Source organism: Coregonus clupeaformis, chromosome 17 (assembly GCF_020615455.1).
Source record: "Coregonus clupeaformis isolate EN_2021a chromosome 17, ASM2061545v1, whole genome shotgun sequence".
Lineage (NCBI taxonomy): Eukaryota > Metazoa > Chordata > Actinopteri > Salmoniformes > Salmonidae > Coregonus > Coregonus clupeaformis.
Window position 1 is genome coordinate 45949392 of NC_059208.1, and position 21769 is coordinate 45971160.

General features: G+C 48.0%; 2 protein-coding genes across 3 annotated transcripts; both read left to right on the forward strand.

Annotated features, from left to right (window-relative positions):
* Positions 1 to 125: 125 nt before the first annotated feature.
* Positions 126 to 3738, forward strand: LOC121585788 (homeobox protein unc-4 homolog). Its single transcript, XM_041902087.2, has 8 exons — positions 126 to 602; positions 943 to 1105; positions 1177 to 1283; positions 1428 to 1561; positions 1839 to 1963; positions 2058 to 2334; positions 2822 to 3138; positions 3230 to 3738. The coding sequence occupies exons 1-8, from the start codon at positions 126 to 128 to the stop codon at positions 3634 to 3636; spliced, it is 2007 nt and encodes a 668-aa protein (XP_041758021.1). The 3' UTR covers positions 3637 to 3738.
* Positions 3739 to 11053: 7315 nt separating this feature from the next.
* Positions 11054 to 19622, forward strand: LOC121586610 (cartilage matrix protein-like). 2 transcript variants are annotated; one of them, XM_041903442.2, is made up of 10 exons: positions 11054 to 11355; positions 14225 to 14409; positions 14611 to 14775; positions 15065 to 15287; positions 16263 to 16385; positions 16534 to 16706; positions 16854 to 17085; positions 18244 to 18396; positions 18836 to 18915; positions 19011 to 19622. In XM_041903442.2, the coding sequence occupies exons 1-10, from the start codon at positions 11256 to 11258 to the stop codon at positions 19152 to 19154; spliced, it is 1578 nt and encodes a 525-aa protein (XP_041759376.1). In that variant the 5' UTR covers positions 11054 to 11255; the 3' UTR covers positions 19155 to 19622. The 2 variants fall into 2 exon arrangements, with proteins under 2 accessions (XP_041759376.1, XP_041759377.1); XM_041903443.2 differs by lacking the exon at positions 16263 to 16385.
* The last annotated feature ends 2147 nt before the right edge of the window (positions 19623 to 21769 follow it).

Consider the following 21769-nt stretch of genomic DNA (forward strand, 5'->3'; position numbering starts at 1 on the left):
CCGGAGGAGAGGAGGGGGGAGAGAGAGAAGAATGGGACAAAGGACAAAGAGGAAGAAGAGAGAGAGTGGAGGAGGAGGAAGAAGAGATGGGAGAAGAGACAGAGAAGGAGGAGAAGAATGGAGAGATGGGTGAGGAAGGAGTAACAGAAAGAGAAGAGGAGAGTGAGGTGGTAGTTGATTTTGAAGAGGAGGGAGGAGAGATGGAGAAGAGACAGTTGAGAAAGAGGAAAGGGAGGGCAGAGAAAGAAGTAAAGGAGGTGGTGGTGATTGAGGATAGGAGAGGGAGGGAAGAGGAAGAGGAGATGAATGACAGGCGAGAGAGAGATAGGGAGGAGAAGGTAGAGGAGGAAAAGAAGCAGAAAGGAGTGATGGAGGCGGCTCTGTCTCTCGACCTCGTCGGCGTGACAACTGACCCTATCAGCATGACGACCACCACTCATGATGACTCTGGGTACCTGAGCTCTGGGATGGGGTTCTACTGTCCCCCCGAACCTCTCCTATTCCACACCCAGCCTAAACCTCACCCCCAACCCCTTCTGCCCAGTGGGTTGAAGCGCCCCCACAGTGTCAGCCCCCCTCTCCCTCCCACCCAAAGCCTACAGGTAAGACAGACAAGAGGAGATGACATCATACTTTCAGGAGTGATGTCATTACAATGGGGTCCTGCACAGTGCTCTATAAAGTTCACACAACCGCTAACCCCTAGTTAGTCCCTCCTGTAGCTCAGTTGGTAGAGCATGGTGCTTGCAACACCAGGGTTGTGGGTTCGATTCCCACAGGGGGCCAGTATGAAAAAATTTATGCACTCACTAACTGTAAGTCGCACTGGATAAGAGCGTCTGCTAAATGACTAAAATGTAAATGTAATACTTGGAGATGTGAAAGGACTGGATATATACTAAATAGAACGAACACACACACACACACACTGCTCTTCCACAGGTAAAGGTGACTCGAGTGTACTCTACCCGCCGTTCAATTGGCTACAGCGCCCGGGGGCGTGGCCAGGTGCTTCCCCTCCCCCCGTTGCCAGCGGTAACCATGGGAGTCCCCTCCCTGTTGCCCTCCCTGCCCAAGAAGAAGACGCGAACACTCTACAGCACTGGTGAGGAGACTGTGTGTGTCCACTCTGACCTATTGCCTTTGTCTATGTGTAACCAGTGTGTGTGTGTGTAGACCAGTTGGAGCAGCTAGAGGGTATGTTCCAGGAGGACCACTACCCAGACGGAGAGAAGAGGAAGGAGATTGCCGCCACGGTGGGCGTCACGCCCCAGAGGATCATGGTTAGTACTCTCCAGGAGGAGACCTATTAGGATTTGAGGTTTATATTTTGCCTCTCTACCTTCCTCCGTCTCTCCTCTCATCCCTCCCCCTCTCCTCTCATCCCTCCCCCTCTCCTCTCATCCCTCCCCCTCTCTGGTTGTCAGGTGTGGTTTCAGAACCGTAGGGCCAAGTGGAGGAAGGCCAGTCGTTCTACAGTGAAGCCAGAACACAAACAGACCTGCAGCAGCCTCCCTGACCCCAACCCTACCCCCCTCCATGCACCACACCCACACCCTAGGTAGGCTCAGACAGCAATATGACATCACCGGTTTCAGACATCCACAATAAAGAACACATTTTATATCTGCCAAAACAGCCACTATTAACTCTTCCAGACAATGTGCACCCTCCCTTGAAGCATGCCCACATTGGGAGGGCTGACAGGGTCTTGCATGATGCATACATTGGGAGTGCTGACAGGGTCTTGAACTGACAAGGTCTCCGTCTTGAGCTGTGTGATAATGGCCAAACTGAAGCTGAGATTTGATTATACTAACTCTAGTCTGTCTCTATAGTGCGGCTGCAGGACACATCACCCCCTTCATCCCTCCCGCTGGTCTCTCCTTACCTCTCCCTCCTACCAACCAGGCCCTCCCGTCCTACAGCACCCTGCTAGCCAGCCTCTCATCCAGCCCTACAGGTAGGCAGTCAATCTATCCATCCATCAGTCACACTACACAAACAATTGTTAATGTTTGTTAATGTTTGACTGTATATCTTTATGTGACTCCCAGGCAGGTCAAGAGGAGGAGGGGAGGGAGGGCTACCGTCAGGACCTCAGGGGGGGTCAGTGGAGCACCTACCTCCTATCATGTATAGCCCACCCCCTTTACGACGTGCCAGCCTCCCCCTCCTGACTACCTTCCTGAACCCCCCCAACCCTACCCCAACCCCCCCTCCACCAACCCCACAACCCACCCCAACATCGCCTTTCTTCATGGATGTGTTGGAGCCCCACCCTCACCCCCCCAACAGAGACACACAGGGACTCACCCTGCAGACTGACACTGGGTGAGTAATTGAATGACATTGCATGACGTAGGCTGAATGGAACTGATAAGACACCCATGCCTATGTGTAATGGGAAATATCGAAGATTAATACAGTTAATTTTAGAGTGATTAACACTATGTTTTCCCTGTCTGTAATACACATTTCCAGTGTTCTGGTTGTACGGGTTGATGTTCACTAGACTTGTTACTGAAAGCTATGGGTTGTTCTCATATCGTTTGATGGTGATTGACGTCAGAGCTACTGAAGACACAATGACATTATGAACACTGATCCTGTAGCAACTGGCAAAGTCACTGTCTTTTGTTTTCACCTCTTACAAGCCTCTGATTTAATATAAATAAGTGCCTTCTCACAGAAGGCACGTTAGACATTTTCTGTGCTGGAGGTGTCTCCCTGTTGCAACTTGTAATTAAAGCAGATTGATTTATGAGTGACTATCTGCGACTGCTCATCTCTTTACATTATGTGTGTGTGTCGTCCCCAGTTCTCTGTTTGACTACAGCAGTGATCTCCTGTCCAGCAGCAGCAGCTCAGTGAAGATAGATCCTCAGCACTACCTGACCTCCAGCCACCAGGGCGGCGCTACAGTCTCCTACCAACCTCAGGCTTCCCGCCTGGCCTACCTCACCCCCTCCCCCTACCTCAACCCCAACCCTCCTGAGGGGAGTGCCCCTCCCCCCTCCTACCTCACCTTCGGTCCGGGGGGCGGGCCCGGGGTGGTGACCTATGCAGCTGGAGGCCACACCTACTTCCAGGCACAGACTGGAGGGGGACCGATCCTACTGCAGTCTGGGCTACACGGTGAGTCACTGTTGGGATAACACCTAGACACACACACACACACAACATTTTGAGATTGGACATTAGAGTCAGTGTGTGTGTGTGTGTTTAGGTGGTATCACAGCCTACCAGTCGTACCCGTGGGATCAGATCTACAGCCATCCAGCAGTGTTCCAGCAGCGTAACCAGTGTTCCCAGTTTACTACCACCACACTGGGGAGCCGAGACCACCCAACCTCCTCCTCCTACCTGCCACCCACTTACTACCCCCGTTCACACACACACTCCCAGAGACCCTCACACACTCTCACACACACCTCTACCCAGGCCCAGGTCCTGCCCCCAGCCTCTAGCCTGCAACCCCCCCTCCCCAGAGGGGCCAGCGCCCCCCAGCCCAGAGCCCCCACACCACCCTTGGCCCTCCTGGATCTCCCCACCTGTGTGAAGGCTGAGAATGAGAGCCCTCCCCACGTACACAGCAGCCACTTCCACTGTGACTTCTCACCCATACTCTTCTGACAGACCTGGGGGATATAGTAGGGTGTGTCTTATTCCTGTCTTCATATCTGTGTGTGTGTGTGTGTGTGTGCTCTGTATGTTCTTGTATGTTTATGTGAGTATGAATGTACACTACCTGTCAAAAGTTTTAGAACACCTACTCATTCAAGGGTTTTTCTTTATTTTTTACTATTTTCTACATTGTAGACTAATAGTGAAGACATCAAAAGTATGAAAAAACACATATAGAATCATGTAGTAACCAAAAAAAGTGTTAAACAAATCAAAATATATTTTATATTTGAGATTCTTCAAATAGCCACCCTTTGCCTTGATGACAGCTTTGCACACTCTTGGCATTCTCTCAACTGGAATGCTTTTCCAACAGTCTTGAAGGAGTTCCCACATACACTGAGCACTTGTTGGCTGCTTTTCCTTCACTCTGCGGTCCGACTCATCCCAAACCATCTCAATTTGGTTGAGGTCGGGGGATTGTGGAGGCCAGGTCATCTGATGCAGCACTCCATCACTCTCCTTCTTGGTAAAATAGCCCTTACACAGCCTGGAGATGTGTTGGGCCATTGTCCTGTTGAAAAACAAATGATAGTCCCACTAAGCCCAAACCAGATGGGATGGTGTATCGATGCAGAATGCTGTGGTAGCCATGCTGGTTAAGTGTGCCTTGAATTCTAAATAAATCACAGACAGTGTCACCAGCAAAGCACCCCCACACCATAACACCTCCTCCTCCATGCTTTATGGTGGGAAATACACATGCAGAGATCATCCGTTCACCCACACCGCGTCTCACAAAGACACGGCGGTTGGAACCAAAAATCTCCAATTTGGACTCCAGACCAAAGGACAACTTTCCACCGGTCTAATGTCCATTGCTCGTGTTTCTTGGCCCAAGCAAGTCTCTTCTTCTTATTGGTGTCCTTTAGTAGTAGTTTCTTTGCAGCAATTCGACCATGAAGGCCTGATTCACACAGTCTCCTCTGAACAGTTGATGTTGAGATGTCTTTTACTTGAACTCTGTGAAGCATTTATTTGGGCTGCAATTTCTGAGGCTGGTAATTCTAATGAACTTATCCTCTGCAGCGGAGGTAACTCTGGGTCTTCCATTCCTGTGGTGGTCCTCATGAGAGCTAGTTTCATCATAACGCTTGATGGTTTTTGCAACTGCATTTGAAGAAACTTTCAAAGTTCTTGAAATGTTCCGTATTGACTGACCTTCATGTCTTAAAGTAATGATGGACTGTCGTTTCGCTTTGCTTAATTCCACAAATTAACTTTTAAAAAGGCACACCTGTTAATTGAAATGCATTCCAGGAAGCTGGTTGAGAGAATGCCAAGAGTGTGCAAAGCTGTCATCAAGGCAAAGGGTGGCTATTTGACGAATCTCAAATATAAAATATATTTTGATTTGTTTAACACTTTTTTGGTTACTACATGATTCCATATGTGTTATTTCATAGTTTTGATGTCTTCACTATTATTCTACAATGTAGAATAATGGTAAAAATAAAGAAAAACTCTTGAATGAGTAGGTGTTCTAAAACTTTTGACCGGTAGTGTATATGTGCCTACGTGTGTGTGTGTGACTGTCTGATTTATTTTGAGGCTCATTGTTGAGCCTTAGAAGGTTCTGTTCAGGTTGTTGGGCTATAATAAAGGCATGTTACTTACCATTGATCCGTCTGGTTGCTTTAGTGTGTGTGTTACTGTTTTTCTGTCATCTCCATATAGTGGATTTGTTTGTACACTGTGATTTCCAGTACTCAAACCGTTCCACCAGAGAGTGCAGTTTCCCCGTGTGTGTGTGTGTGGGGGGGCCCAACACTTTTCTACATGTAATGAGGACATGAATAAGGGGTCCTTATGGTATAGCTTACCCTGCTCATTCCAAGTCAATCTGACGGAGTTGACCAAATCTCCGGACACATCTTTTAGGAATCACAGTTTTGAGATAAATATTATGGGGGGGGGGAGCTAAAAAAAGAGCCCAGACCAGAAGCAACCCCTAGCCTCTTCCCTATAGGCAGAGCGCATGGTGGAGCTGCTACCATACAGTATAAAGTGCTGCTTATTTTGACGCGTACCGAGTATACGAAGAGGCAGGACACAGAGGCAGGAATTAACAAGGTCAAGGTTTACTTAACAATGAGCAAGAGAAGTAACAACGAGTAAACGACACGGATCTTACAAATCACACACAACATCCTCCAGTCCAGGGCTAAACAGGGCTGGTGATGAGATGAGGTGATTAGGGTGCTTTGGGTTTCCATTCCGGTGGTGCGCTCAGACCGGTGGCTCAGTAGACTGGCGAATCAGAGCGCCGGAGTGGAGCAACGGGAGGAGACGTGACACTTATCCCCTCAGAGCTATATGAAGGATCTTGTTGGTAGCGACTAACTGGGATCTCCTTGCTTTTGTGTCTCTGAATGTGTATTTGTGATGGACAGTATGGATGACACTCCCATCCCACAGTGACATCCCCATCTTTCTCTCTCTTTCTCTCCCCCCTGTGGAGCCTGGGGATGAGGGGAAAGGTAGAGAGGAGAAGGCTAGGGGGGGATAAGTGAGGAAAGGAGGTATGTGTGAACAGAGGCGTTGGTTATGTAAAAAAAAAAAAATGACTGGCCAGTGAGCTGTTACTGTTGGCTGGAGAGTCTTAGGACACACACACTATATACCGGTACTAAACTACATCAGGCAAGATCAATGTATACTGTTCACAGACCTCTAGCACACACACACACACACACACACACACACACACACACACCCTCATTCCAGCAGTAGAGAGGCCCGCGGAGCCCCACAGAAGTTCTATTCACGCTCCGCGTAGTCATAACATTACTGCTACTCATAGTGTGTGTGTATCTTTGTGTGTGATTAGGAGGGGCCCTTCATGTAGGTTTAGGTTTGTGATACATTTTTCCAGGACGTCCCTGGTGTGAACAGAGTGCTTAGCAATTTGGAGTCCCGTTTCAAATTGCCATTGAAGGCCCTCCTGTCCATGCAATTAATTATTAACAGATTATTCACCTTCTACTAAATGTTTTTAATGGTCAATTACAAAATGTAAGATGCTTTACCTGGCCATTAAGCCTATAGCCTATATATAGAAAGCAATGAGCTTGTTTTGGTGCTGAAATAGGATATATCTGCCCCTGGACAATCTTATTAATCAGGCAAGTCAGGCTATAGTTTTTCTTAATGTCTGTGTAGGCAACAGTAAAGTCTATATCAACAACATTCTTTGTTGACAAACTTACCTGCTGTGCAATTTACAAATATATGGGCCTGAAGTGTTGAATAAAACACGAGGCAAGTTACAACTGGCCAATAAGTGGCCTTGCTCACATAACCAATAGCCGATGGAGTGCATTGTGGCACTGTCCATGTGTTGAAAATTAATACAACAGGCCTATTCTCATCTCAACAATCAGGCAATACAATACCGTTTTCCTGGCATACTAAACTCACTTTTGGCTGACTGCACATTTTGACTTTTCCTTCTGATTTTATTTGTCATTTGGAATGAGTTTTCTCCCCCCGCCCCTCCTCCCAACAGTTGCCTGACCAATCCTGGCGGTTTAAGCGTTTTGCAAACCAACAGCTCTTTATTCAAACAATCACATATTATAGGCTAGTGACACCGCATCAAAAAGTAATTGTGCAACATGGATTAACCACACAGCTTTACAACCCCCCATTACACAATTTAATGCACCACACGGTGGGAGAAAAACTAAATATATTGTCCACGGGGCCCCTAGTGGCTGGGGGCCTGTTTTATATTGAAACGGATGAAACATAAAAAAGTCCGCCAGTGGCAGCGGGAATTGGTGTGATGGGGATGGGATGCCTCAGTCCGTTCCCGTCGCGTCAATATTTATTTAGTATTCTGAGATGGTAAAAAGGGAACTTGTTTCAATATTTATGGTTGTGGTCAAACAAGAAATCCATGCAGTCTTTCCAAACCCACACACACACACACACTGTCTGCCACCCCTCCCCGCACATACACTTTGAGACTCTGAAAACCTGCACATTAAGAAGCTTTTCATTTCTCAAATACAGTCAGGTTGTGTGTGTGCGTGAACAGGTACGTGTGTTCATGTCTAACAGATTCTTCTACACATTATCTGAAGTGTTTTACAGCAGTATTTCTTTAGGTGGTCCTTACTAGTCATAACTGGTTACCTTTGACAAGGATGTCCTGTTCCAAGAGTGGCCATTCATTGTACAGTGACCTCCGATAGGGTTATATTCGCTTGGTCTGTCGAGTTTTGATCTGTTGAGTTGGGTTGCATCGAGTTTCTTGAGTTTATTTTGGTTGAGTTTAGACTGCAAAAATAAAATATATTTTATCAAGATTTGTTCATCTTGTATTAAGACAATAAAGTTAGATGTACTTGTTTTGAGTTGATTACCCAGGAGATAATCTAACTTGGATCAAGATGATTTAGGCCTATCTGTAGAATCAGCAGTGTGCTTAGCAGGCAGGTACTGTAGACTTCTATGGTTAGTACAGCTGCCTCACGTGTTGCTGTTTATCCTCTACCTGCTGTTACATGTGTGTGTGTGTGTGTGTGTGTGTGTGTGTGTGTGTGTGAGAGAGAGGGAGGGATGGAGGGTGTGTGAGAGAGAGGGAGGGAAGGAGGGTGTGTGTGAGAGAGGGAGGGATGGAGGGTGTGTGTGAGAGAGGGGGAGGGATGGAGGGTGTGTGTGAGAGAGGGGGAGGGATGGAGGGTGTGTGTGAGAGAGAGAGATGGATGGAGGGTGTGTGTGAGAGAGGGGGAGGGATGGAGGGTGTGTGTGAGAGAGAGAGAGAGATGGATGGAGGGTGTGTGTGAGAGAGGGGGAGGGATGGAGGGTGTGTGTGAGAGAGAGAGATGGATGGAGGGTGTGTGAGAGAGAGGGAGGGAAGGAGGGTGTGTGTGAGAGAGAGGGAGCGAAGGAGGGTGTGTGTGAGAGAGGGGGAGGGATGGAGGGTGTGTGTGAGAGAGGGGGAGGGATGGAGGGTGTGTGTGAGAGAGAGAGAGATGGATGGAGGGTGTGTGTGAGAGAGGGGGAGGGATGGAGGGTGTGTGTGAGAGAGAGAGAGATGGATGGAGGGTGTGTGAGAGAGAGGGAGGGAAGGAGGGTGTGTGTGAGAGAGGGAGGGATGGAGGGTGTGTGTGTGAGAGAGAGAGAGAGAGATGAGAGATGGAGTGTGTATGTGAGAGAGAGAGAGAGAGAGAGCGAGAGATGGAGGGTGTGTGTGTGTGTGAGAGAGAGATGGAGAGAGAGAGAGAGAGAGAGAGAGAGCGAGAGAGAGAGAGAGAGATGGAGGGTGTGTGTGTGTGTGTGTGAGAGAGAGAGATGGAGGGTGTGTGTGTGTGTGTGAGAGAGAGAGAGAGCGAGAGAGAGAGATGGAGGGTGTGTGTGTGTGTGTGTTCTCTCCATGTGGGAAGGATGCCAGGCTACCTATTCCTAGAGGTGGCATCCAGGAATAACACCCCACCTGATCTTTCATCTCTCACCCTGGAGACACACAGACACACACGCACTCATGTGTAGACATACACACACACCGTCTGTTGACTTAGCAGCGCGTTCAGTAGGAAATCTGTCTGGGTAGGTAGTGCACAGTCTCTACTCACATTCCCCTGTCCCCCTCAATCAGGGCTTGTTCAGGTGGTGAGAGTGTGTGTGTGGGGCATGGGAGGTGGGGTGGGGTGGGGTGGGGGGCACATTGGAATGCAAGGTTGGGTCGGGTATGTCAGAAAGAAAAAAGTATGTTCTGTGTATGTGTTTGTGTGTGTGTTTTCAGATAGAGGGTGTTTGCTGTTTGGCTGTAGGGGCCCAGTGCCTACCTGATAGAAGAGAGGGGAGAGGATAGCACAGAATGATGCAGTACAGGGAGTACTTTGACATCCTTCCTCTCTCTCTTTTCCTCTGTCAGGTGTTCTCAAATCGAAGCCTGATGTCGGCAGTACTGCTAGTTGTCTGTTCCCCCCAATAGTTCATTGATTGATTGTCATTGATTGGCCAGTGAGGTCTGAATCATTCCCTGATTAGAGGGGAAGACTGGCAACCAGCATTACTTCTGACCTCAAGGATTTGTGGAATGGTGAAGACCTGCCCTTAATGTAGGAAAGGAGGGAAGGATGCATGTCTAAAGTATTGAAACAAGCAAAGGAGAAAATATTAGGGAACTGGAACGCGTCCGCAGCCTGAATGTAAGCTACATTCATTAGTAGAGTGATTACATACACTTGCGCACGCACACACACACACACACACACATACTGCTCTCAAAGAGCTCATTCAACAACAGTTCTACGGTAGGCCAATATGCTCAAATTCATAAGCTCGGACACACACACACACACACACACGCTTTCTCGGGTAGTTGTTCACATTTTCAGTATCTTCACTTTCTGATACACACACACACACACACCCTTCACATGAAACTTCTCTCAATCAGTTTACATTGGACATTGCTCAAAAGCATATGCTGGTATATGCGTGTGCACACACTTACACACGCATGTACACACACACACACACACACACACACACACACACACACACACACACACACACACACACACACACACACACACACACACACACATTCACCATGCACAGCCTAGCAGGAACACTGTATGCTGTGTAAGGCAGCTCTTCAACATCCTGCTGTAAAGGTGTGTTTGCTATACGAGGGAACATGGAGAGAAAAGAGGAATTCATGTTGCTGTTTATTTGAGCTTTGGCCAAATTCAACCTTGAACTGTTGCACCAGCCAAGCAGCAACACACACACACACACACACACACACACACACACACACACACACACACACACACACACACACACACACACACACACACACACACACACACACACACACACACACACACACACAGACACACACACTGTATGCACACACACTTGCACATTCACACCGCACAGTATAAGAGGATACACTAAAGCTGCCTTACACACACACACACACACACACACACACACACACACACACACACACACACACACACACACACACACACAGTCAGGTACACATACATCCTTACCTCAAACACACATAACTTCTATTCTACCCATATCAAGGTGTATTTGTTTTTCCCTGCCCACCGTTTTACAGTGTAGGTCCTCCCAATGCAGGTATTTCCCCCCTACACACACACACACACACACACACACACACACACACACACACACACACACCCAGTGGCGGCAGTGGTACAGAGGGGGGTTGTCTGTGGGTTGAGTTTGAAGCCATTGCATTGATAACCAGTAGCTGTGACTGGGAGACTGTGTGTCTGTCCCGCCTCGCTCTCCTCCTCTCCTCCCTCGCCCAGTCACTATCTCCTCCTCCCTCGCCCAGTCACTCTCTCCTCCTCTCCTCCCTCGCTCAGTCACTATCTCCTCCCCTCGTCCAGTCACTATCTCCTCCTCTCTCCCCTTGCCCAGTCACTATCTCCTCCTCTCTCCCCTCGCCTAGTCACTCTCTCCTGGGCCACCGCTCTAGGACTGTTCTCCCTCTTCTGTGGTGCTTAGGTCGTTTTTGGTCCCTTTTCGGTTCTTTTTGGATCCTGTTCCAGTTGGATCCTTCAGTCATCATGATACCCTCTCCGCCGTTGTTCCTGCTGCTGCTCGGCCTCATGGGAGCTCACGCCACCGCACCCGGGTCCATGGAACTCCGCACCGCCGCCGCCATGGGTAAGATCCTCCTGACCTCTAACCCTGACCCATAATCTAAAACCTAAACACTAATCGTAACCCTTAACCTCTTACCTTTAGTTATAACCCATATTACCTCCACAATGGGTCAAGAATCATGATCCACTGACTTGGACTCTTATCCCAACTCTAACCCCTAACCCATTATTCCTAACCCCAGCTTGCCCCAGACCCCAAATGGTGCAGTCACTTAGCCTCAGAGCCCCTAAACAACCTGCTACCCTTTCCTAACCTCTGCATCTCTCCATCTTTCGGTCTTTCCTTTTCCCTGACAGTGTCTGCTGTGTAGAGTGGAACAGCCCGAGTAGGTTCTAGAGAGACATTATACAGCTGCTGGGTGTAACAAGAATCACACAGAGAGATCTGTATCAATGGTTCTTGGTGGTCCAGGGTGGTGCTGGGTCTAAGCTCTTTAGGGCAGAGAGACGCATAGAGACGCATAGAGGTGAATAGAGTACTAGCTGTATAATGATGTGGCTGGATACTGACTCCAATTGAGTCAGTCAGTGAACATTGAATGGATGTTATAGTTTCAAAGTATTTGTTTTTGGGTTAGTATAGCTTATTAAGAGTTGGTTGCTAGTTTGGAAGTGTCAGTGTGCTTGAAAGGTTGGTGTTGGTGTAAGTATTGTAATTAAGTGTTAATTTAGGTGTTCAAGTGTGTGTGTGTGTGTGGTTGTGGTTGTGTGTGTGTGTGTGTGTTTGTGGGATGTTAGAGGAGGTACAGTATGAACTGCTGCAGTGAGGGAACGATAGAGGTGAAGGGGGAGAAAGGAGATCAGTGATGTTGCATAAACATAGAGTATGAAAGATCACATACAGCTACACTCTTCTGCCTTTCTCTCTCTCCCTCGTTCTCTACTGGCTCTCTCTCTCTCCCTCGTTCTCTACTGCCTCTCTCTCTCTCCCTCGTTCTCTACTGCCTCTCTCTCTCTCCCTCGTTCTCTACTGCCTCTCTCTCCCTCGTTCTCTACTGCCTCTCTCTCTCTCCCTCGTTCTCTACTGCCTCTCTCTCTCTCCCTCTCTCTACTGCCTCTCTCTCTCTCCCTCGTTCTCTACTGCCTCTCTCTCTCCCTCGTTCTCTACTGCCTCTCTCTCTCCCTCTCTCTCTACTGCCTCTCTCTCTCTCCCTCTCTCTTTACTGCCTCTCTCTCTCTCCATCTCTCTCTACTGCCTCTCTCTCTCTCCCTCGTTCTCTACTGCCTCTCTCTCTCTCCCTCGTTCTCTACTCTCTCTCTCTCTCGCCCTCGTTCTCTACTGCCTCTCTCTCTCCCTCGTTCTCTACTGCCTCTCTCTCTCCCTCTCTCTCTACTGCCTCTCTCTCTCTCCCTCTCTCTCTACTGCCTCTCTCTCTCTCCCTCTCTCTCTACTGTCTCTTTCTCTCTCCCTCATTCTCTACTGCCTCTCTCTCTCCCTCGTTCTCTACTCTCTCTCTCTCTCCCTCGTTCTCTACTGCCTCTCTCTCTCTCCCTCATTCTCTACTGCCTCTCTCTCTCCCTCTCTCTCTACTGCCTCTCTCTCCCTCTCTCTCTACTGCCTCTCTCGCTCTCCCTCTCTCTCTACTGCCTCTCTCTCTCCCTCTCTCCCTCTCTCTCTACTGCCTCTCTCTCTCTCCCTCGTTCTCTACTGCCTTTCTCTCTCTCCCTCGTTCTCTACTGCCTCTCTCTCTCTCCCTCGTTCTCTACTGCCCCTCTCTCTCCCTCGTTCTCTACTGCCTCTCTCTCTCTCCCTCTCTCTCTACTGCCTCTCTCTCTCTCCCTCGTTCTCTACTGCTCTCTCTCTCTCCCTCGTTCTCTACTGCCTCTCTCTCTCCCTCGTTCTCTACTGCCTCTCTCTCTCTTCCTCGTTCTCTACTGCCTCTCTCTCTCTCCCTCTCTCTCTACTGCCTCTCTCTCTCTCCCTCGTTCTCTACTGCCTCTCTCTCTCCCTCGTTCTCTACTGCCTCTCTCTCTCTCCCTCGTTCTCTACTGCCTTTCTTTCTCTCTCTCTCTCTCTCGTTCTCTACGACTCTCTCAGTGACTCTTTCTTTCTCTCTCTAGCTTGCTGTATTGTGTTTATTGAGCTTTGTGTATTTTACTTTGTTGAGTTTATTGACGAGGTGACAGTAGTCTGAGCTGTTTTTGGAAAACCTCTCTCTCTCATCATATCTAGAACTCTAAATCATCTGAGGCTTCCTCTCAGTCTGGTTCTGGGTGATTAATACATCCAGACTCATTGACCTCTAATTCTCTATTTTTGCTCCCTCTGTCTTGTCTCCCTTTCATACCCTCCCTCCCTCCCTCCCTCCCTAATACCCTCTTTCTCTCTCTCTTTTCCCCTCCCTTGATTTGCTCCTCCCTCTTACTGTTCTCCTCCCTCCTTGCATCCTCATACCTGGTTCTCACTCCCCCTCTCCACTCTTTCTCACTCCCCCTCTCCACTCTTTCTCACTCCCCCTCTCCACTCTTTCTCACTCCCCCTCTCCACTCTTTCTCACTCCCCCTCTCCACTCTTTCTCACTCCCCCTCCACTCTTTCACTCCCCTCTCCACTCTTTCACTCCCCCTCTCTACTCTTTCTCACTTCCCTCCCCACTCTTTCACTCCCCCTCCCCACTCTTTCACTCCCCCTCTCCACTCTTTCACTCCCCCTCTCCACTCTTTCTCACTTCTCCCTCTCTTCCTCTCCTCCACCTCTACAGATCCCTCCTCTCGCAATTGAATGCAAAGAGAATATGGACAGCAGAATTGACCAGCCATTGAAGATTTTCTCAATATGAATTTGAATAATAGTAATCATTGTCAGTAATAATAATCAATCTCTCGCTATCTCTCTCTTTTTCTCTCTCTCCTCCAACCCCCCTTCCCCAGCGGCAGGTCTGTGTAACACTCGCCCTACAGACCTGGTGTTCATCGTGGACAGCAGTAGGAGCGTGCGTCCATCAGAGTTCGAGCAGGTCAAGGTGTTCCTGGCCAAGGTCATCGAGGGACTGGACGTTGGACCTGATGCCACACGGGTCGGAGTGGTCAACTATGCCAGCCGCGTCAAGAACGAGGTGTGTGTGTATGTTTGAGTGGTGAGATGTACAATTTTAATGGTCTCCATAACTGTCCTTACATTCACTGATGTCCACACGTTCTGTATGATGCCCCCTTCTACGTACTACATCACAGCCATGTTGTCCCCAAAAGTTCCAAGATAATGTATTCTATCTAGGATGCACTCACACACACACCTAACTCTTGTCTCTCTCCAGCTGTCTCTGAAGACCCATAAGACCAAGGCAGGTCTGGTAAAGGCTGTGACTAAGATCGAGCCCCTGTCCACTGGCACCATGACCGGCCTTGCCATCCAGTTCGCCCTCAACGTAGCTTTTAGCGAGGCAGAGGGCGCCCGCGTCAAGTCCCCAGACATCAGCAAGGTAGGTCAGATGCACACCAGACCTGGGTTCAAATCCTATCTGAAATCTTTCAAATACTTACATTTGCTTTAGGCAGCCTGTAGTGCCAGATGGGTGGGGTTTACACTTTTGGGACTTTTCTATTTGGTCCATTGCAACAGGCAAGCTCAATCAAGCACCTTGGCCTTTACTCACCCTTTATCACCATTTTGTGTCTCAGCGACCGGCTGCTGTTGTGTGACCTAACCTGGTTCCTATTAACCAACTAGTCTATCCAACTAATGTCGTATCGTTTCCATATCTCCTCCAGGTAGCCATCATCGTGACAGACGGTCGTCCCCAGGACAACGTCAAGGATGTGGCGGCACGTGCCCGGGACGCGGGTATCGAGCTATACGCCATCGGCGTAGGGCGCGTAGACCTGAATACGCTGAAGCAGATCGCCAGCGAGCAGTTGGACGACCACGTGGACTACGTAGAGAGCTACTCAGTCATCGAGAAACTCACCAAGAAGTTCCAAGAGGCTTTCTGTGGTGAGATAGGGAGGGAGAAAGAGGGAAGGACAGGAAGGACATAGAAGAGGGGGAGGAAGAGGGAATGAAATAATAAGATGGCCATGCTAGAAAAGACTAACATTGCAATATGGTCTGATCTGTTGCTGATAAGTGGGCTGTTCTAGTGTGGCCTATTGACAAGGGAGGGAAGGTGGGGAAAAATAAGGAAAGGGAGGATGTGTGTGACGGAGGGAGGGAGGGGAATTGGAGAGGAGTCTTCGCAATCATCATCCTTGTCTTCATCCTCACCAAAGGAGTTGGTGGGTGTGGCTAGGGTAAGGTGTCAATCTTCAGTAACTCCTCCCCCTCTGAGGGGTGAGACTGAAGCTTCTGATTAGTGTTCCACTAGTGTTAATCAAATCAAACCTCCAATCAGCTCTAGCCTTGGCTGGGCCCAGTTGCTAGCTGTTTTAATGGCCCTTCATGTTGGATAACCCTCCCAGGGGTGGAGCTGCATGTAAACAGGGATGGCTTCCTATTGGACGAGCCTATACCTGACAGTGACATCATTTGGAAACAACCAATTACCTTTTCTAATTCCAATTTCCACATTTATTTTAAATTGGGACAATAAAACTATTTGGTCTACAGGTCTAAAGCAGGTACAAATCTCTCCAATCTCTCCCACCCCTGTCTCTTTAAAGATCCACTGTCTTCTACAACAAACAACAGATTCCAGTAGATCCTACCAGATTTCTTTTAAATCATTAGATCTCAGTGGATCCTTAAAATCAACTGTAGATTTCCTCCAGTTTTCAAACTGACATAGTGTTATTCTGTCCCCTAACCCCCACCACCCCACCCCTATGTGTGTGTGTCTGCCTGTGTGCTTGTGCGTGTGTCTGTGTGTGTGTGTACCTGTGTGTGTGTGTGTGTATGTGCGTGCGTGCGTGCGTACCTGTGTGTGTGTTTGTTCCCTCCTGTGTATGTGTGTCTGTGCATGCCTAAACACAGTGGCAGACCTGTGTGCCAGTGGAGATCATGACTGTCAGCAGGTATGCATCAGCGCACCAGGGTCATTCAAGTGTGCCTGCAAGGAGGGCTTCAGTCTACTGGAGGATGGCAAAAGCTGCAGTGGTGAGTGTGTGTGTGTGAGAGAGTAAGTATGTGTGTGTGTGTGTGTGTGTGTGTGTATGTGAGAGTGAGTGTGAGAGAGAATAATAGAATGTATGAGTATTGTAGAATTTGAGTGTGATGTGTAAACACCCCCATCTGCCCCTCCCAGCCTGCAGTAATGCCGCCACAGATGTGGTGTTCCTGATCGATGGTTCTAAGAGCGTGCGTCCAGAGAACTTTGAGCTGGTCAAGAAGTGGATCAACCAGATCGTAGACAAACTGGACGTCTCCGAGACCAAGGCTCATGTTGGACTGGTCCAGTACTCCAGCTCTGTCAAACAGGTGTGTGTGTGTGTTTTTTAATAACATGAGATTACATGGTGAGGTTCACTATTTATTTATTTATTTATTATTGTGCGAAACCTTTGACTAACTGTGATAACTCACAACCTCCCCACCCTCCTCCTCTTCCTCCTCCTCCCGTCTCAGGAGTTCCCTCTGGGTCGTTACAACAACAAGAAGGACCTGAAGGACGCGGTGAAGAAGATGGCCTACATGGAGAGGGGGACCATGACAGGCCAGGCCCTGCGCTTCCTGACAGACAGCAGCTTTGCACCAGCCGGTGGGGCACGGCCCGGGGTCGCCAAGGTCGGCATCGTGTTCACCGATGGACGCAGCCAGGACTACATCGGAGACGCCGCCAAGAAGGCCAAGGAGCAAGGTGAGGGAGGGAAGGAGGGAAGGAGGGAAGGAGGGAGAGTGTTTAAGTGTGTGTGAAAGGATGTGTGAATGCATGTGTAGTGATCTCCAAGGGTCAGTCATGTTTATTTTATAACGTTTTACTGTGGATCCACTCTGCATGAGGTATTAAAGTGTTTGTATCTGTCTCTAATCATGGTCTTTCCCTAACACCCCCCGCTCTCCCTCTCTCTCTCCCCCTCACTCTCTCCCCCTCTCTCTCCCCCCTCTCTCCCCCTCCCCCACTCACTCTCTCTCCCCCTTCTCTCTCTCCCCCTCACTCAATTCAATTTAAGGAGCTTAATTGGCATAGGAAACATATGTTTACATTGCCAAAGCAAGTGAAATAGATAATAAACACAAGTGAAATAAACAATACAAAATTAACAGTAAACATTACACTCACAAAAGTTCCAAAAGAATAAAGACATTTCAAATGTCATATTATGTCTATATACAGTGTTGTAATGATATGCAAATAGCTAAAGTACAAAAGGGAAAATAAATAAACATAAATAAGGGTTGTATTTACAATGGTGTTTGTTCTTCACTGGTTGCCCTTTTTTTGTTGCAACAGGTCACAAATCTTGCTGCTGTGATTGCACACTGTGTGGTATTTCACCCAATTGATATGGGAGTTTATCACTTGCTTAGGGGACTCTTTTCCAGATTCATTTCTCTGTAGGTGATGGCTTTGTTATGGAAGGTTTGGGAATCACTTCCTTTTAGTTGGTTGTAGAATTTTAACGGCTCTTTTCTGGATTTTAATAATTAGCGGGTATCGGCTTAATTCTGCTCTGCATGCATTATTTGGTGTTCTAAGTTGTACACTGAGGATATTTTTGCAGAATTCTGCATGCAGAGTCTCAATTTGGTGTTTGTACCATTTTGTGAATTCTTGGTTGTTGAGCGGACCCCAGACCTCACAACCACAAAGGGAAATGGGTTCTATAACTGATTCAAGTATTTTTTGCCAGATCATAATTGGTATGTCGAATTTTATGTTCCTTTTGATGGCATAGAAGGCCCTTCTTGCCTTGTCTCTCACTCACTCCCCCCTCTCTCTCCTCCCCCCCACTCCCCCTCTCTCTCTCCCCCCCTCCCCCTCTCTCTCTCCCCCCCTCCCCCTCTCTCTCTCTAGGTTTTAAGATGTATGCTGTGGGCGTGGGTAATGCTGTAGAGGATGAGTTGAGGGAGATAGCATCAGAGCCAACAGGAGAACACTACTTCTACACCGCAGACTTCAAAGCCATGACGGCCATCGCTAAGAAGCTCCAGATCAACATCTGTCAAGGTCCGAAACACACACACACACACACACCCACACACATTCACACACACACACACAGCTGTTTGAGAGAGCTGGAGTACTGGACCAGTCTAACGTGAGCCTTGGTCTCTGAGACATCCAGTTTTTCTATGATCTGATTGATCCACTTCTTGACCAGCTGCAAGGTTCTCTGGATGCACGATCAGGAACACCACGTCTGTGGCGGCCTTACTGCAGGCTGGGGGGACAAGGGAGGATGAGGGGTGTTAAACACAAACACATCACACTCAAAACTCTGCACTACACATATATTTAATCATTTACTCACTCACTCACTCACACACACCCACAGAATGTCTTTCCTGCTCATAAAGTAAATCTCCACTACCTTGTGTGACTATGCTGTCTGTCTTTATAGAGGAGGATGCATGTGAATGTGACTTTATGCTGTCTGTCTTTACAGAGGAGGACCCATGTGAATGTGACTCTGTCGTTAAGTTCCAGAAAAAAGTAGAAGAAGCCTTACAGGCACTAACGAAAAAACATATCCTTTACAAGAGTGTGAGAGTATGGTAAAGGTGTTGTGTGACCACTGTGTGTTACATCTGTCTTGCTGTGGTTTCCTTGACTCTGATTTCACTGGAGGGCGTGTTGAAGAGGATTACTGCACTGGAGAACAAGATCGTCTGAGTACACACACACCCCAAACTCCCCCCACTACACACACCCTGTTTTTACTTCCTGTTGTGTCTGAAGAGGATGTTATGACCTATGAGTTTTGACCCCCGCCCCCTTTCTCTTTAATTACGCCTCTCTCTTTGCCTCACCTTGTCCATCACTGGGTTCCCTGGAGATGGAGCACCGGTCGCCATGGTAACCCATCTTCTGTCTGTGCCCCTGAAAGTATTCCCCCCCATAGGCAGCCTGTGTGTGCGTTAATAAAAGTCTTCCCTCATAGGGAACCGGTGTTTGTAACACTGAAGGGTCCTATCTTTAAGGTGGCCTGTGCGTGCGCAATGTATAGTCTTCCCCCAGAGGAACAGGACATCAGTTCCATCGATCCTTTTGTTGTTATGTGTCTCTCCCTGCATCTCTCACTCTCATCTCTTCCTTTCCCCTGTTGTCACCATACGAAGGTATCTATTTTGTATGGAATATATATATAAAGGTAATTTAATATAAGATTGGTCTTAAAGATACATCTGTTGATGATTTCTTTATTTTCCTAAATAAAGACATTTCAGCGAGTATACATTGTTAACAGTGGTGATTTTAGCATGTCAATCTTGGTGGGGCAAACATATATATTTTTTTTTATGCATGCCAGCAAAGCCACTTCACAACACAATGCTAAATAATACATGAATTGCACTATAACATTGACAAACGGTGCCCACAAACTGTTAGGGCCTACATAAAGCTGTCCCAACAGCAGAGCTTCCTTTTCAGCATCATGGAGTGAATCCTTACCACTGCTACCCCTGGCTATCAGCGGAGCCTTGTCTGGCAGCAAAACAGTTAATTCAGCCTTGTTTACTGCCTTTAAAAAAAACAGTTTGTGTTGGGGCTGGAGAAGGGGGGGGGCACATTGGAATGCAAGATTGGGTCGGTATGTCAGAGAGAAAAGAGGTCTGTTCTGTGTATATGTTTGTGTGTGTGTTTTCAGATAGAGGGTGTTTGCTGTTTGGCTGTAGGGGCCCACTGCCTACCTCATAGAAGAGAGGGGAGAGGATAGCACAGAATGATGCAGTACAGGGAGTACTTTGACATCCTTCCTCTCTCTTTTTTCCTCTGTCAGGTGTTCTCAAATCGAAGCCTGATGTCGGCAGTACTGCTAGTTGTCTGTTCCCCCCAATAGTTAATTGATTGATTGTCATTGATTGGCCAGTGAGGTCTGAATCATTCCCTGATTAGAGGGGAAGACTGGCAACCAGCATTACTTCTGACCTCAAGGATTTGTGGAATGGTGAAGACCTGCCCTTAATGTAGGAAAGGAGGGAAGGATGCATGTCTAAAGTATTGAAATAAGCAAAGGAGAAAAAATGAGGGAACAGGAACGCGTCCGCAGCCTGAATGTAAGCTACAGTCATTAGTAGAGTAATTACTCACACTCGCGCGCACACACACACACACACACACACACACACACACACACACACACACACACACACACACACACACACACACACACACACACACACACACACACACACACACACACACACACACACACACACACACACACACACACACACACACACACACACACACACACACACACATACACACACACATACTGCTCTCAAAGAGCTCATTCAACAACAATTCTACAGTTGGCCAATATACTGAAATTCATAAGCTCGGACACAAACACACACACACACACACACTCTCTCTCTCTCTCTCTCGGACAGTTGTTCAGATTTTCAGTATCTTTGTCACTGAAAACATTCACTTTCTGATACACACACACACACACACCATTCACATTAAACTTTTCTCAATCAGTTTACATTGTACATTGGTCAAAAGCATATGCTGATGTATGCGTGTGCGGACACTCACACACACACACACACACACACACACACTGTAGGCACACACACTGTAGGCACACACACCTACACATACACACCGCACAGTATAAGAGGATACACTAAAGCTGCCTTACACACACACACACATTTTCCCTAACCCCTAACCCTAAACCTAACCCTAACCTGTACTCTTACCCTAACCCTAACCTTAACCCAAAAACCTAATCTTAACCCTAAACCTAACCCTAGCCACTAACCCTAACCCTAAAACTAACCCTAGTTCCTAACCCTAACCCTTAATGTAATTCTAACCCTAACACTAATTCTAACCTTAACCCTAAACCCCCTAGAAATAGCATTTGACCTTGTGGGGACTAACATAATGTCCCCAGTTGGTCAAAATGTTGTTCGTTTACTATTCTTGTAGGGAATTCTGGTCCCCACAAGAATAGTTAAACACGTCCACACACACACACACACACAGACACACACACCCGGTGACGGCAGTGGTACAGAGGGGGGCTGTCTGTGGGTTGAGTTTGAAGCCGTTGCATTGATAACCAGTAGCTGTGACTGTGAGTCTGTTTGTCCGTCCCGCTTCGCTCTCCTCCTCTCTACCCTCACCCAGTCACTCTCTCCTCCTCTCTACCCTCACCCAGTCACTCTCTCCTCCTCTCTCCCCTCGCCCAGTCACTCTCTCCTCCTCCCTACCCTCACCCAGTCACTCTCTCCTCCTCGCTCCCCTCGCCCAGTCACTCTCTCCTCCTCTCTCCCCTCGCCCAGTCACTCTCTGCTCCTCTCTCCCCTCGCCCAGTCACTATCTCCTCCTCTCTCCCCTCGCCTAGTCACTCTCTCCTGGG